At 39.9% G+C, this 14,176-nt stretch overlaps 1 protein-coding gene across 1 annotated transcript; it reads right to left on the bottom strand.

Annotated features, from left to right (window-relative positions):
• Positions 1-4,295: 4,295 nt before the first annotated feature.
• On the bottom strand, positions 4,296-14,086 carry serhl (serine hydrolase like). Its single transcript, XM_020597154.1, has 12 exons — positions 13,883-14,086; positions 11,528-11,671; positions 8,795-8,908; positions 8,001-8,042; positions 7,895-7,914; positions 7,727-7,801; positions 7,019-7,125; positions 6,805-6,884; positions 6,655-6,689; positions 6,472-6,548; positions 6,284-6,374; positions 4,296-5,740 (listed from the first exon to the last, which is right to left on the bottom strand). The coding sequence occupies exons 1-12, from the start codon at positions 13,965-13,967 to the stop codon at positions 5,597-5,599; spliced, it is 1,014 nt and encodes a 337-aa protein (XP_020452810.1). The 5' UTR covers positions 13,968-14,086; the 3' UTR covers positions 4,296-5,596.
• Between the last annotated feature and the right edge of the window lie 90 nt (positions 14,087-14,176).

Genomic DNA, 14,176 nt, shown 5'->3' with positions numbered 1-14,176 from the left:
TGAATGTCCCACCGTTAAGAGCCCAGCCATGCAGGCAGAGCACAGGACAGCAGTGTTCAGGACCTCAGACTTTACCGCTTATCATATGGTACAATTTTGGTCCATATATCTCTTTCCTAACCTGAGTTAACTGTCATCTGTTGTTCCCTAATGAATCTGATAACTTGTAACACAGTAAAATTATTACTGAAGATTTAATTACTGCTAAAAAATTTAAGTTTAAGGAATTGTAGTTTCATGGATGTCCAAAGATAATCCTTCAAAATAAAAGCCATTCTTTGCCTGCTTAGTTTAAATACTGCCATAAAGGACATGTTATGCTACAGGAAAGTACAAATTCATCCTCACAAGCCTGTCTTCCCACTGCTTACCAACTTGAGATTAAACATGAAGACAGACTTCAGAAAAACTGTGCAACTTTTAAAATATTATCATGCCTAAACATGAAGACAGACTTCAGAAAAACGGTGCAACTGCTAAAATATTATCATGCAGCAGACTTCTAAGGCATCTGATCCATCACAGTGCATTTCAAACACTCATCAGCAGGTATAAGGTGATAAAACTGGTGCCTGTGTCAGATAGCAGGAAGAGTTCCAGCCAAATAAAGAGGTCAGCAGCCTGCAGAGGCCTGAGTGGAAACAGTCGGTCATCTCTTCAACCTACCAGCCTGCACATTGTTGCTGCACAAACTTCAGTGCTTTAGTCTAAGCATGGCAGAAGCTGTTTTTCAGACAAGCAACTAATTCTGGCCAGTTTTTAGCAGCATCGCTTGTGGCATCAGGTGAAGGCTTAGTGTTAACAACAATCTAATCTTCTATTTTTCTCTGTGAAACACTATGGCATTTTTAAAACAAATTTTCTCTTAACTTGTCCTCATTAGCTAAATGTGTGTTTAAGTATTATTTTTCATTGTTGGTTTCAAAGTGTAGCCCGATGTTGGCCTCTGCCCAGGACCACATTACAGTACAGGAGAACATCTGACCAGTAGAGACTGTATGAACTCACTGACCTGACACAACATGGTTGTGAATTCTGTCTTTTCACTTGATAAAATACAAACCATATGCAAAATAAACTCAGACTGCCTCAAATGTCACTGTCACTCAGAACAACAATACACATCAATACTCAATACTTTAAATAATTCACAAGCCCACCAAAAGTAACTTACAGCAGCCAGCTGATTGATGGAAAAGTGCAAAGGTCAGTGCAATCAAAGCATAAACAGTCCATGAAACATTTTTTTTTCAAAAACATTTATTAAAATCAGCAGTGTAACAAACTGTGGGTGTCACTGTGAGCTGGAACGCATGGCTGTGCCATATCCTACAGTCTACAAAAGACCAGTATTATGCTTCCCCAGGTTAACGAATTTGTTATATAGCAATAATGACTGATAAGTGTGATGACGGTAGTATACGTGCCATGGCATGCCATCTCACAGGGACCTACAGTACAAACAGAACAACAACGACGAAAGGCGGAAGAGTCCAAGTAAGATTTTACTCCCAGTCCAACTCCCCCAAAACGTCTTTCTCTGTCCTTTGGAAGTGGTTCAACTACAAGAGTTCAGATGTAAATCAAACATACAGGATTTGCAAGTTATGTCAGAAGGCTGTAAAAAGGGTGGAGACAAATTGAATTTGTTCCACCACCTCCACCTAAAACACTGGCCAAAATAGGAGGAAGGCCAGAAGTTGCATGAGGAGAACACGGCACAACAAAACTCCTTAAATTCTGAAGGTATTATCAGCATGTTTTCCAATGATAAAAGAAATAAAAGCTAGAACAAACTGACAAAGGAGGGGCCATTTTGCCCAAAGACATTATGCCAATCCAAACTGTTGGCAAGCAGAGTTTTGGGAATAAATTATTCTATTTTTTACAGCCTACTTAACTGGAACAGTTCAGTAATTAAGGGTGCAGTATGAGATTTAATGACATCTAGTGGTGAGGTTGCAGATTGCAGCGTTCGGCTTTAATCGTGTTTAACAGCCCTTACAGCTGGTTAGCAGTGATTACTGTAAATGTATGACAGATTGCAGAGGTGTGGACTCGAGTCACATGACTTGGACTCGAGTCGGACTCGAGTCATTAATTTGATGACTTTAGACTCGACTTGAAAAAATGTAAAAAGACTTGCAACTCGACTTGGACTTTAACACCAATGACTTGTGACTTCACTCGGACTTGAGCCCTTTGACTTGAAAAGACTTGATACAAACCCAAATATTAAAACATTTTTAAATGCGTGCACTAATCCATTCATTTCACTCCTCCCCCTCTCTCTCTGCACCTGTGTGTATGTATGTGTGACCTGTCAGCACATTAGCCAATCAAATGAATCCAGGAAGGTAAACAAAGCAGCACTCTGCAACTATGGTACTAAAGATAATTTCATTCGGGTACAAAAACTATGAAGTGGTCAACAAAAAAACGAATTGCAGTATGCAGAACATGTGGGTCGAAGATTACGGACCGAGACGCAACAACTGCCAACTTCATTCGACATTTGAAGTTGCACAAAGAAGGGTAAGTAGAGCGCACGAGCTAATGCTAAGCTAACTTTAGCGTATCAGGAAACGTGCTACAGCCACGCTCATGGCATGCCATCCAGTTTGTATGTATTGAGTCCAGTAGTCAACTCATCCAAGATTTATAATCAACAAGTCGTCTATTAGCTCACTATCTGTCACTGACGCATGGTGAGGACTAGTGTAACTTTGATGCTGCTCCTGAAATAAATTATATTAGTAATAACACGCACGCACACAGTATTAATAGAAATGCTCAATATTACAATTTATGTATTAACATGGGCAACATAGCATAATTTGCTAAATGCAATTCATGTTTAACTACATGGAATTTTCTGACATGTGCTAATATGATTACATCTTACAGATTTGAAGAATACCAGATGAACAAAAGCATCACAAATGAACCAGAACAGCCTTCAATCTCACAATTTCTGGACATCCATGTAGGGCTTATGTACTTATGTTTCTCTCTCTCTCTCTCTCTCTCTCTCTCTCTCTCTCTCTCTCTCTCTCTCTCTCTCTCACACACTCTCACACACACACACAACATGAGATGAGCAGGGGACAAGACAGGACAGAAACTTGGTACTATGGTACTCATTATAGTGTTATAGAAATTAAATGGCGCCACCTTCATTGTTGTGGTTTTCAGTGGTTGAACTACACATGCCAGCACTTTTTGTGCAAATATTTTCAGTTATACTTTTGCACCTTTAATTTATTCTGTGAAGTAATAAGTTCAGGAACAATCTTCCTCCAAATATGTTATATGGAATTGGTTACTAGTGCAATATAGATTTACAGTATTAGCACTAGTTTTGTAAGTTTTGTTTGTTTCATCAAATGTCTTTTGATAAATAAATGCAGAATTTAGATGTATACATGATCTGTCATATTATTACCCTGTGGTTAAAAGGACTCGAAATTCAAAGTTTAGGACTTTGGACTCGACTTGGGACTCGCCAGTCTTGACTTTGGACTCGACTTGGGACTTGCCAGTCTTGACTTGGGACTCAACTTGGGACTTGCCAGTCTTGACTTGGGACTTGGAGACAACGACTTGAGACTGACTTATGACTTGCAAAACAATGACTTGGTCCCACCTCTGACAGATTGCACACTCAAAAAACAAGCGCGGCTAACTTGACCAAGCAAAAGCTAATGACGGCTCAATTGACTGTTAGGATTGGATTTCAGGAGTTAAAGTTATTTTTCTACTTATCATCATTATTATTTTGCTTTTATAATGGAAAAGTTCAGTATGACTGTTTGTCTGTGTGTCATTAACAGCTCCATGTATCAGTATTAACCAGCTCTTATGCATGCATCATAGTCATAATATTCAGCTTTGAGTCAACTAACAGTATTTCTTGTCTTCTTGGTCAAATGTGCATAAATTGATTGCAGAGATAAGTGTCATCCTGGAAACTATAGATAAGATGCTAACTGCATGTCTACTTTCAGAAACGCCTGAAAATACCAACACACACACACACACGCTGCTTATTCGAACATTCTAGAAGATTTTCATGAACCTTGTGTCCAGTTCATGTTGTAAGTGTTGAGCCAACAGATTAGAAGATAATATGAGTTTCCACTCATGTACAGGACAGTCCCAGCCCGAGAAGATAAATGTGAATTATTTCCTATTATCAGGGCTCTTGGAGACTTGTCATCTCATAGAGCCCAGCGCTGTAATAACTCTGCATTTAACCAGAAGAAAATAAATCTACGTAAAGCTGATTCCTCTTTCCTGAGTGTTACTTCTTGGGGCCTTCAGATAAAAGAACCGGTTGAATCCAAAATGACCGCAGTATAATTTTCAAGAAGGCTGAATACATACACATATTAATAAGTGCAATAATACTATTTTAATCGTTAAGCCCATTAGTAAACAGTCAAACAGATTTAAACATCCATCTTAGCCATTCCAAGCAACTCTTACCGTAGATGTTAAGAAAAAAAGCGCGGCTAAAAACGAACGGCAACTTCCAACAAAACCACGTTGAACACTTCTGGGTAACTATCATATACATGTACATTTTCGTTAAGTGGAATGGTAATACTCCCTCCTTCACTGTATTTACTAATAACTTTGCCAACTATTATATGTCACCGAAATGCCTGGAAAGGATGACCGGAAAGGTTTATAAGTTGTATACATCTATATCCCAACTGTTGTTCTTTAGATGTTTCCAGCTGTGCTTTTTTGTGTGAGCTCCTTACCCTACCTATGCATTTGTTTTCATAGCTGGTGTTTCTTATGTTGTTTTTTTCTTTCATGCTTGTGGCAGTAATACTGTTTAAGGGTTGTTATGCTAACCTTAATGTTTTGTTAAGAATAGACTTCTCCCCTGTGGTTTGTTTGTATCCCCTAACTTGTTCTGTATATACCTTTCTCTATGTTGATAAAGAAAAAAATAAACTTGCATCAAGAAAAAAAAAAAAATTAAACCTTCCCATTTCTGTCTTTGCTTCTTTGATAAGGATGATTCACTATCTTCCTTTTTCTTGTGTTAAAGTTGAACTAAGATCCTCCATTTAACAAGTTATAGTTCTTAAACTCATGACACCGATTCCTCATTTCTAACGTTACTTCTTTTATCGTCTTCCAAACATCTCCCGATCCAAGCTGCTACTTTCGTGTGAAAAAGTGAAATTCACACTAGTGTGTGGTTCGTCCATTCTCGGCTGCTGTAAAAAAAACATAGTGGCTCCAGATGGCAGTCTGTGATGGCAGACCCACTCCTATGTAGATATAAAAGGTTCATTCTAATCTAAAGAAAATGCAACAATTCTCTGGTGATTACACATTAATGAAAACATAATTACGCATACTATAACCCATTTCTGTTAATCAATCCTTCTAGATCATACTGCACCTTTAATGATGGCAATCTGAAGTTTCACTTTGTGAATAACTGTTTACACCGCTGTTAGGACTATGCTGAGTGCCATTTATATTGTTATCATAAAAATAGTTAAATATCATTCTATAGTTTTTAGTCTATATCAACCAACCCCACTGGTAAAATTGTTGTTTTATAACTCTGTTATAACTTCGAGGTCTGTTCATCTATTAGTCTGTCTTTCTGTGACAACACTCTTGACTGCATGAAGTCCGACACAAGTGGAGCAACGACCTCAGGATTATTCAGATGGACGTGATGATCTCCTGGAACCATCACCACCATGTGCTGAAACAAAGGAGGCAGACAGTGATGATTGTGAGAGCGCTGAGAGTGCATTTAAAATGTAAACTTGTGAGCTGAACACCTGAACGTTGAGCTAAAACTCTCTATAAAGCTTTGTAAAGCCGAGGAGAGCTGCAGATTCAAGTGATAGTCCTTTGTAGGTTCATCAAATAACTGTCACATTAGACATGGTTTTTATGGACGTTTTGAATACAGCAGTTTTAAAAATCATCTTTTGTTGTACAGAAACATTGTAGGCTACTGCCAGCTGACTTGGACCAAGATAATCACTGGAGACAATTCCTGGCTGCCTATTCTCTTTCTCCTATCAGCAGCACTTGACCCACTTCAAGTATGTAGGCCAGTGCTGAGGTTCTATAACTGCTATAAAAACTTCTGCTGGGACACTGATCTCTTATTACACTGTTACTTTTGCATCACTACAGCTGTCTGTCTGCTCGGCACAATAACACACACAGGCCTAACAGTTAAAAATAAACACAAAGATGCAAGGGCATCTACTTTACACTGTCAAAATGCACTCACACTTTGGTCCCTATAGGCCTGGCAAAGTGCTGAAAATGCAGATTCTCTTTGATCCATCGCATAAAGTGTTTTCATGTAGCCACCTTCAGCTCTGGAACGACAAAGTTGGGATTTAGCTCAGCACAAAGTAGTACTGTAATGAGTTTAGTAAATGTGATAAGGAAATACAAGGGGCAGGATTATCTCACAGAATAATGAGAATAGAGGCCTTTATTCTCGACTGCAGCTCCAGACACTGCTCCAAGCTGAAGCGTGCTATGTTCTTCTAAAAACATCAAACAAAACATATTCAGTTTATGAGCTGTATCCAGCACCTGTGGGTGAAAACACAAAGGTAGCATAATGTGCTGGACAGTTCAGCATGAACCCACCAGATTAATGCGAAAGTCTCGGGTGAAGACGACTCCTGGAAGAAAACAGGACATCATATTTCCAGCAGAGGAGGAATAACAAGGGGTTATTTTTTCCATAACAAACACAAAAGCAAGAAAAAAAAAAAAAAAGAAAAAAAAAAGAAGTACCTCCTTCAACTTGATTCAGACCTCGCTCCAAAAGGATGTGTACAGACCGCTTGGACAGAGTTGGGTTTGCAGCCTTCAGCCTAAAAGACCAATAAAAGGCTTGAAGAATGAGTGGATCTTTGTAGTCTTTTTAAAACACCATCAACAAAAAGGTGCGATACCTTTCGACTGCTGTCTCATAAGTGTAAACTCTTTTCTTCTCTGCTGTCGTTACCTTTCGACTGCTGTCTCATAAGTGTAAACTCTTTTCTTCTCTGCTGTCGTTTTCTCAAACTGAAGCATCTCGTCCATACCCTGCCTCAGATCTTGTGCCTTTTCTTTCTGAATAAAACAAGAGATATAGATCACGAGTCGCCTGCGGAGCACAGCTCCATGTCAGATACTATGGAAAGGAGTAACGTGGTTAGCAGTGACAAATAAGACAAAACTGTGACATTTTTTTTAAATGTATGTATTTGAATTCATTTTTCATTATTTATTTATTTATTTACTCACCACTTAGAAATAATCAGACATTGTTAGGAGGTTATTTTAGTGTAAACTCAAACTCAAACTCAAACTAGCTGGGAGCCACTAGGCTTGTTCTCTAAGGGGCTGCTTCAACACCCCGCATGGGAACAAAATAAACTCTGGTGTGTTTTTTCATCAATACGTTCAAACTACATGAAGCTGATCAGCTTCCATTTCCTCAACCTCTAATGATTTGGTCACAGATATAACAGTAACTCCCAAGCATGTGGGAGGCCTTATGTAATTGTCTAGTGGACTCACAGTTTGAGACCCCTGCTGTAAATAAATGAAAATATTTTCTGCATTATTAGCATTACATGGAAACTTCAAAGCTTTCTCTTCACCCTTAACTAAACAACAAATTACAGCCCTGTGGGAAGTGTAGTTTGGGGTGTACAAACTGTCAATGTACCAGATCTGTGGGGTAAAATCCAAGGGAATCCAAAAGTACGACAGTATCCACCATCTCATTATATAGAGCGCTGAACTGTGAAAAACACAATAAGGATGATGACACCACACATTAAAATAAAACAGCGTCTGTGTATTATTTGAAAACAGCTATAATATTGTCACATACCAGTCCAGCAACATTACCACCTGAAATTAAAAAAAGGAACGGGACACATAAACATAACACACCACCAACCACGAGTGTTCTTATTCTGCTGCGTAGCTGCACTCACCCATGCTGTGGCCTATGATGGAGAACTTGCTCCACTGTAGCGCTGTGGAAGTTAATTTCACAGATCATCAACCAGCTTCAGTATCTCATCACAGAACAAAGACAATATCAGCTGTGGCTTGACTGCCATGCAGAGTCGGGTGATAGATACAGCAATAGCGTAATATTAACTCACAGCTTTTCGTATATTAAAACATGTTGTAATAGCAAATTGATTAAAAAATGTATATAAAATCTTTGATTTGACACAAATATATTAACTTAAAACCTCAACAGGAGATTTCCGCTGCAGCCATCTTAAAAGAAAGGAGTTCTAATATTAGTTATGAAGCTTTGGAAGGAGCTCGTGATATTAACATGTTTTTAATTGTCAAACTGCTATTTTCAAGCTCCAGAGCGAGATTTCATTCTTAAATAAAATGCATTTAATTACTTTATTTATGACTATTTAGATTTTTTTTAACAAATTGAAGAGTTATGATTGTTTAACAATCAAACACAAACATCAGTAACTAAATTATTAGTTTATAGATACATTTTGATCGCAATCATTAATATGAACAAATGTTTGTAAGACAATTACACAATTTGTTCATATCATCAAAACAAAAACTGCAGGAACAGTTGAAGAGTGTCTTTTTGCCCCTTCAAAAAAATCAACAAAACGTAATTTGCCCAAACATTTGCTTCTAACTCTTTCTCCATCCCTGGAGCAGTCTCATCTTTTGCTTGAATAAAGACTCGTGATTCATTTGAATTGGTGGAAAAACATGTCCTGGATCTTCTTAAACTCACCATCAACGACTCTGAGCACATCCATCACATATAATGGAAACTGGTAGAAATCCCCAGGGGGACGATGGGATGACTGGCCATGACCTGCCAGGTCCACCGCCACATACCTGCACTCTGACAGAAAGACAAACAGGATGGTCACACCAAGTGACTCTCTGCCACATTGCCAGGACAATGTTTTGACAAAAGCGATATCGGAGGGAAGATTGTCCATACCGAGGATCACACTAGGGAGCTGCTTTTATATCTTTTCTCTTTTAAGATTATTTTCTAGGCATTTTGCCTTAGAGCTACAGTAAATAACTTTTTTCAAATGTTGTAGAAATCTGCTCCAAAACGTAATGTGGAGAGGTGCTGTCGAAGCCTCCTGGGACCCTGATTCATTGAACATCACTGGCAGCAGTGCAGAGATATTAGCTTCTAAAAGGTTTTGAGCAGGACTGACCTCTATAACCAATCAAATTTTTAATTATTTCTGCTTAATCACTAAGTTTTGTTGTATTCTCATTTATTGTAATTTCTTAATGACAAATATCTGAAGAGCTGCACAGAGCGTGGTGGATCATAGTAGAGCACAGAGGAGCAGGGAGGGGAGCACTGGGAGGAGTGGGTTGGTTTGGAGTCTCATGCTAGTGTTACTTTAAGTTAGGTACTGTAGCTTTAACTGAAAGTAAATCTCTGAGAGGGAGACAGGAAATGTGTGTGTGGGGGTGGGGACAAAATCGCAAGACAATTGCTTTTTGTAAGGCAAATATTAATACCAACATAGCAGCGATGGCCTAAAGGTTAGAGAAGCTTGTGACTAGAAGGTGCCAGTTCAATCCCCAGACAAGCAGGATTAAATCTGGGTGGGTCAGGTGACAAAGCTTGCTCTTAACCCCAAACAGCTCCAGCAACAGCTGCTCAGTGGCCACAGGTCAGTCTGTGGTTGTACTGCACATCTTTCAGTGTGGGTGTTTAACTGTGCTTGTGAAGAGGATGAAAAAGAGAAGTGGCCTCTCAGTGGATCTACCCTGGAGAAATAAAAGTAAAAAACACACATAATTTATGTTATACCGGTCGCCAGTCTATCAAAGGATTAACACTTAGAGAAAGACAACCTGTGTGTGTGTGTGTGTACAGTGGGACAAATAAGTATTTGATACACTGCCGACTTTCCACGTTTTCCCACTTACAGAGAATGGACAGTTCTGTAATTTTCATCGTAGGTACACCTCAACTGTGAGAAACAGAATCTACAAAAAAAATTCCAGTAAATCACATTGTTAGATTTTTAAATAATTTATTTCCATTTTATTGCATGAAATAAGTATTTAATCACCTACCAACCAGCAAGAATTCTGGCTCTCACAGAGCTGTTAGTTTGTCTTTAAGAAGTCCTCCTATCCTCCACTCATTGTGTTAATTGCACCTGTTTGAACTCGTTACCTGTATAAAAGACACCTGTCCACACACTAAATCTATCAGACTCCAACTTGTCCACTATGGGCAAGACCAAAGAGCTGTCTAAGGACACTAGGGACAAAACTGTAGACCTGCACAAGGCTGGGATGGGCTACAGGACAATAGGCAAACAGCTTGATGAGAAGGCAACGACTGTTGGTGCAATTATTAGAAAATGGAAGAAATTCAAGATGACTGTCAATCTCCCTCGGACTGGGGCTCCATGCAAGATCTCGCCTCGTGGAGTATCAATGATCCTGAGAAAGGTGAGGGATCAGCCTAGAACTACACGGGAGGACCTGGTCAATGACCTGAAGAGAGCTGGGACCACAGTCTCAGCAGTTACCATTAGTAACACACTACACCGTCATGGCTTAAAAGCCTGCAGCGCACACAAAGTCCCTCTGCTCAAGTCATCACATGTCCAGGCCCATCAGAAGTTTGCCAAAGACCATCTGGATGATCGAGAGGAGGCATGGGAGAAGGTCATGTGGTCAGATGAGACTAAAATAGAACTTTTTGGTATAAACTCCACTCGCCGTGTTTGGAGGAAGAAGGAGGAAGAAGGATGAGAACAAACAATATTAAGTTCTATTTCCCTATTGTATCAAATACTTATTTCATGCAATAAAATGGAAATAAATTATTTAAAAATCTAACAATGTGATTTTCTGGAATTTTTTTGTAGATTCTGTCTCTCATAGTTGAGGTGTACCTACGATGAATATTACAGAACTGTCCATTCTTTGGAAGAGGGAAAACTCGAAAAATTGACGGTGTATCAAGTACTTATTTGCCCCCCTATACACACACACACACACACACACACACACACACACACACACACACACACACAGGTTGTCTGTCTCCAAGTGTCAATCTTGTGATAGACTGGCGACTGGTCCAGGGTGTACCCCGCTTCTCGCCCATTGTCAGCTGGGATAGTCTCCAGCCACCCTCCGTTACGATAAGCGGTATAGATAATGCATGGATGGACACACACACACACACACACACACACAGGATTTCATGTGATTAGTCAACCACTATAAACCTGCTGGACAGACTTGTAAAAATCAGAAAGAGGTAAAGGCACAAGAGACATGTAAAACGGCATCCCTCGTTCAAAACAGTACTACCCAGCAAGTCTAACCTGCGGCTATAGCTTTATTATTTTTAAGAGAAAGTATGCTTGTGAAAAAGCATAAGAGCATAAGTATGAAAAGTCAAAAAAAAGGAGAGCAGTGTTGTGTTTTGTATTCTAAAGTTTACCACAACAACATCAGTTACCTTTGGGCAGCAGGGGGATGAGGGTGTTGAATGTCCCACAGTTATCGGACCAGCCGTGCAGGCACAGAACAGGGTGACCATGGTCAGGACCCCAGATTTTACCTCTGATCTCTCCCCATGGTACTGGAACAGAGAGCTCTGAAACTGGACAGAAATACTCATTTAAGGCTGTAGCCTCCTTTGAGGTTAGATTCTATTGCGTCATCTGGGGGCAACACTACTGTAACTGTAATAACAAAAAATGAGTCACTGAGAAGAACTTAGAAGTACTTCACAGCAACACTACTGTAACTGTAATAACAAAAACTGAGTCATTGAGAAGAACTTAGAACTGAGAAGTATCTACATTTGATACAGAATCAAAATTAGAATAAGCTTTATTGGCCAAGTATGTTGGACACAAGAAGAATATGACTGCAGTCTAGTGTCTCTCTGGCCCCATATAGACTTGTTTTAGTGGACACATCACGGTTTATACATGTCAGTATACATTCATCTCCAAGGTGCCCATCTGACCACTTGTACTCACATTTTGCTACTGAAAGCTTTCATAATACAATGATGAATTGGTATAGGCCATTTCGCTGCATTTTTTCTTTTTTTGAACGCCGGCACGCTCTCACCAAAACAACCATCATGTCCTGCATTGATGATGTATTTTCCTCGAACAGCCTTATTGGAGCCGCATCAGAAGTCATTACTGTTTAATACTACATACAATATCTGGTCAAATGAGTCAAACTACCTCGGCAAGTGGTTTCAGTGATCGGCTCACAATCCGTCTTGGTGGTCATTTAAACTTGTATTTTGCACTGTTCAATGATGAACCGATCACCTAGGACACATTAAGTAAGGTGCATCTTAAAACCAAGTGTACAGTAAATGGAGTCTCAGTGTGCAAGTACAATTTACTTCATAAGGCAATGAGGAAACAAAAAAGAAGGAATGTGTGTTTAGGAAAGAAGATGAAAAAAAGAAATAAGTATTTATAAAATATTAAATTAGATTCAACTTTATTGTCATTACCCATGTATAAGTGCAAGGCAATGAAACGCAGTTTAGCATCTAACCAGAAGTGCAACGACAGCAGTGCAGAGTGTGCAGTATCTACAGTGTGTACAGTAAGAAATAATTTACCGATAGATATGTACAACTGATATTTACAGTAAGATATGTAGAGTGATGTACGATATACAACAGACTATGGATTCAAATTATAAGTAATGGATAATGTACATTAAGCTTATGGAACACTAGTGCAATGAGATGAGATGGATGAGCAGAGAACAGACTCGATGATTTCTCTATAAAACTGTATCAAGCAACTCCTGGGCCAGGTTGAACTTCCTGAGCTGGCGCAGTAAGTACATCCTCTGTTGTGCCTTCTTGGCGGTGGTGCTGATGTTGGATGTGTCCACTTCAGGTCCTGAGAGATAGAGGAGCCCAGGAACTTAAAGGACTTGACTGCTGATACAGTGCTGCCAAGTATGGTGGTGGTGGTGGTGACCACACACCAGGGCCAGCTGCTCAACCTCCCACTGTCTTAGATGAGACCGATGACCACTGTGTTGCCTGCGAAATTCAGGATCTTTACAGAAGGGGTCCTCTAAGGTGCAGTTGTTTGTATAGAGGGAAAACAGCAGCAGGAAGAACACACATCCTTGGAGCACCTATGCGGATAGTTCAGGTGCTGGATGTGGTTTTCTCCAGCCTCACCTGCTGCTTCCTGTCTGTCACAAAGCTGGTGATCCACTGAGAGGTGGGGGCAGGCACAGTGAGCTGGGTCAGTTTAGAGTGAAGGATGCCCGGGATGATGGTGTTGAACACTGAACTGAAATCCACAAAGAGGACCCATGCATAGGTCCCTGAGGAGTTCAAGTATTGCAGGATGTAATGCAGTGCCATGCTGGCTGAGTCATCCACTGACCTGTTTGCCCAGTAGGCAAACTGCAGAGAGTCCAGCAGATACCATGCCCTTCAGATGGGACGGGGGTAGGGCATGAAAAAAATTGCACCGGGGCCCATTACAGTTATTTTAGGGCACTGTTCCAGAGAGAGTGTTTAAGCGTAGTTGCTTGGAAAGGCCTGGGTGAACCACGGACCACAGGGTAACTGGCTAGCTGATGGTTCCTTTTAGCCACACTGCATGTGCGGCTAGCCACGGTCCCTAACTACCAGCCAATGTTAGCTATTTTCCCGCATAAACATAATTTCTTATCTAACGCACAACAAAACTGATGACCATCAATAACGTCTCTTAAAGATTATTGAGGACAGCCTCGTTGAATGTCTCAATATCCAAAGCCAAATGTCTTACGTTACACACAGGTTATATGAACAAAAACACATAATTACCTGCTTGTTTCGTTGTACTGGATTTCAGGTATCTCAACCCTTTCAAAGATTGCATCGTTTTGGAGACCGCTGCTAAGTAATTCATTTGGTTAAAATATATAAAATTAAAACAATACTTTGACAGCAAAAAAGAAACCTCAACCTAAAATGATTTTACAGCCGCTTAAACATTCACTGTTGATTTCCGGTTACTTTAAAACCACATGATAGGAGCTGACGATGCTATTGGATAAACAGACATACAGAGATACAGTCTGGGCCAATCACGGCACACTCACACACACATGCGCGCGC

The sequence above is a fragment of the Monopterus albus genome, unplaced genomic scaffold, assembly GCF_001952655.1.
Source record: "Monopterus albus unplaced genomic scaffold, M_albus_1.0 scaffold32.1, whole genome shotgun sequence".
Taxonomy (NCBI): Eukaryota; Metazoa; Chordata; class Actinopteri; order Synbranchiformes; family Synbranchidae; genus Monopterus; species Monopterus albus.
This window is presented reverse-complemented; position numbering and strand designations above follow the sequence as displayed.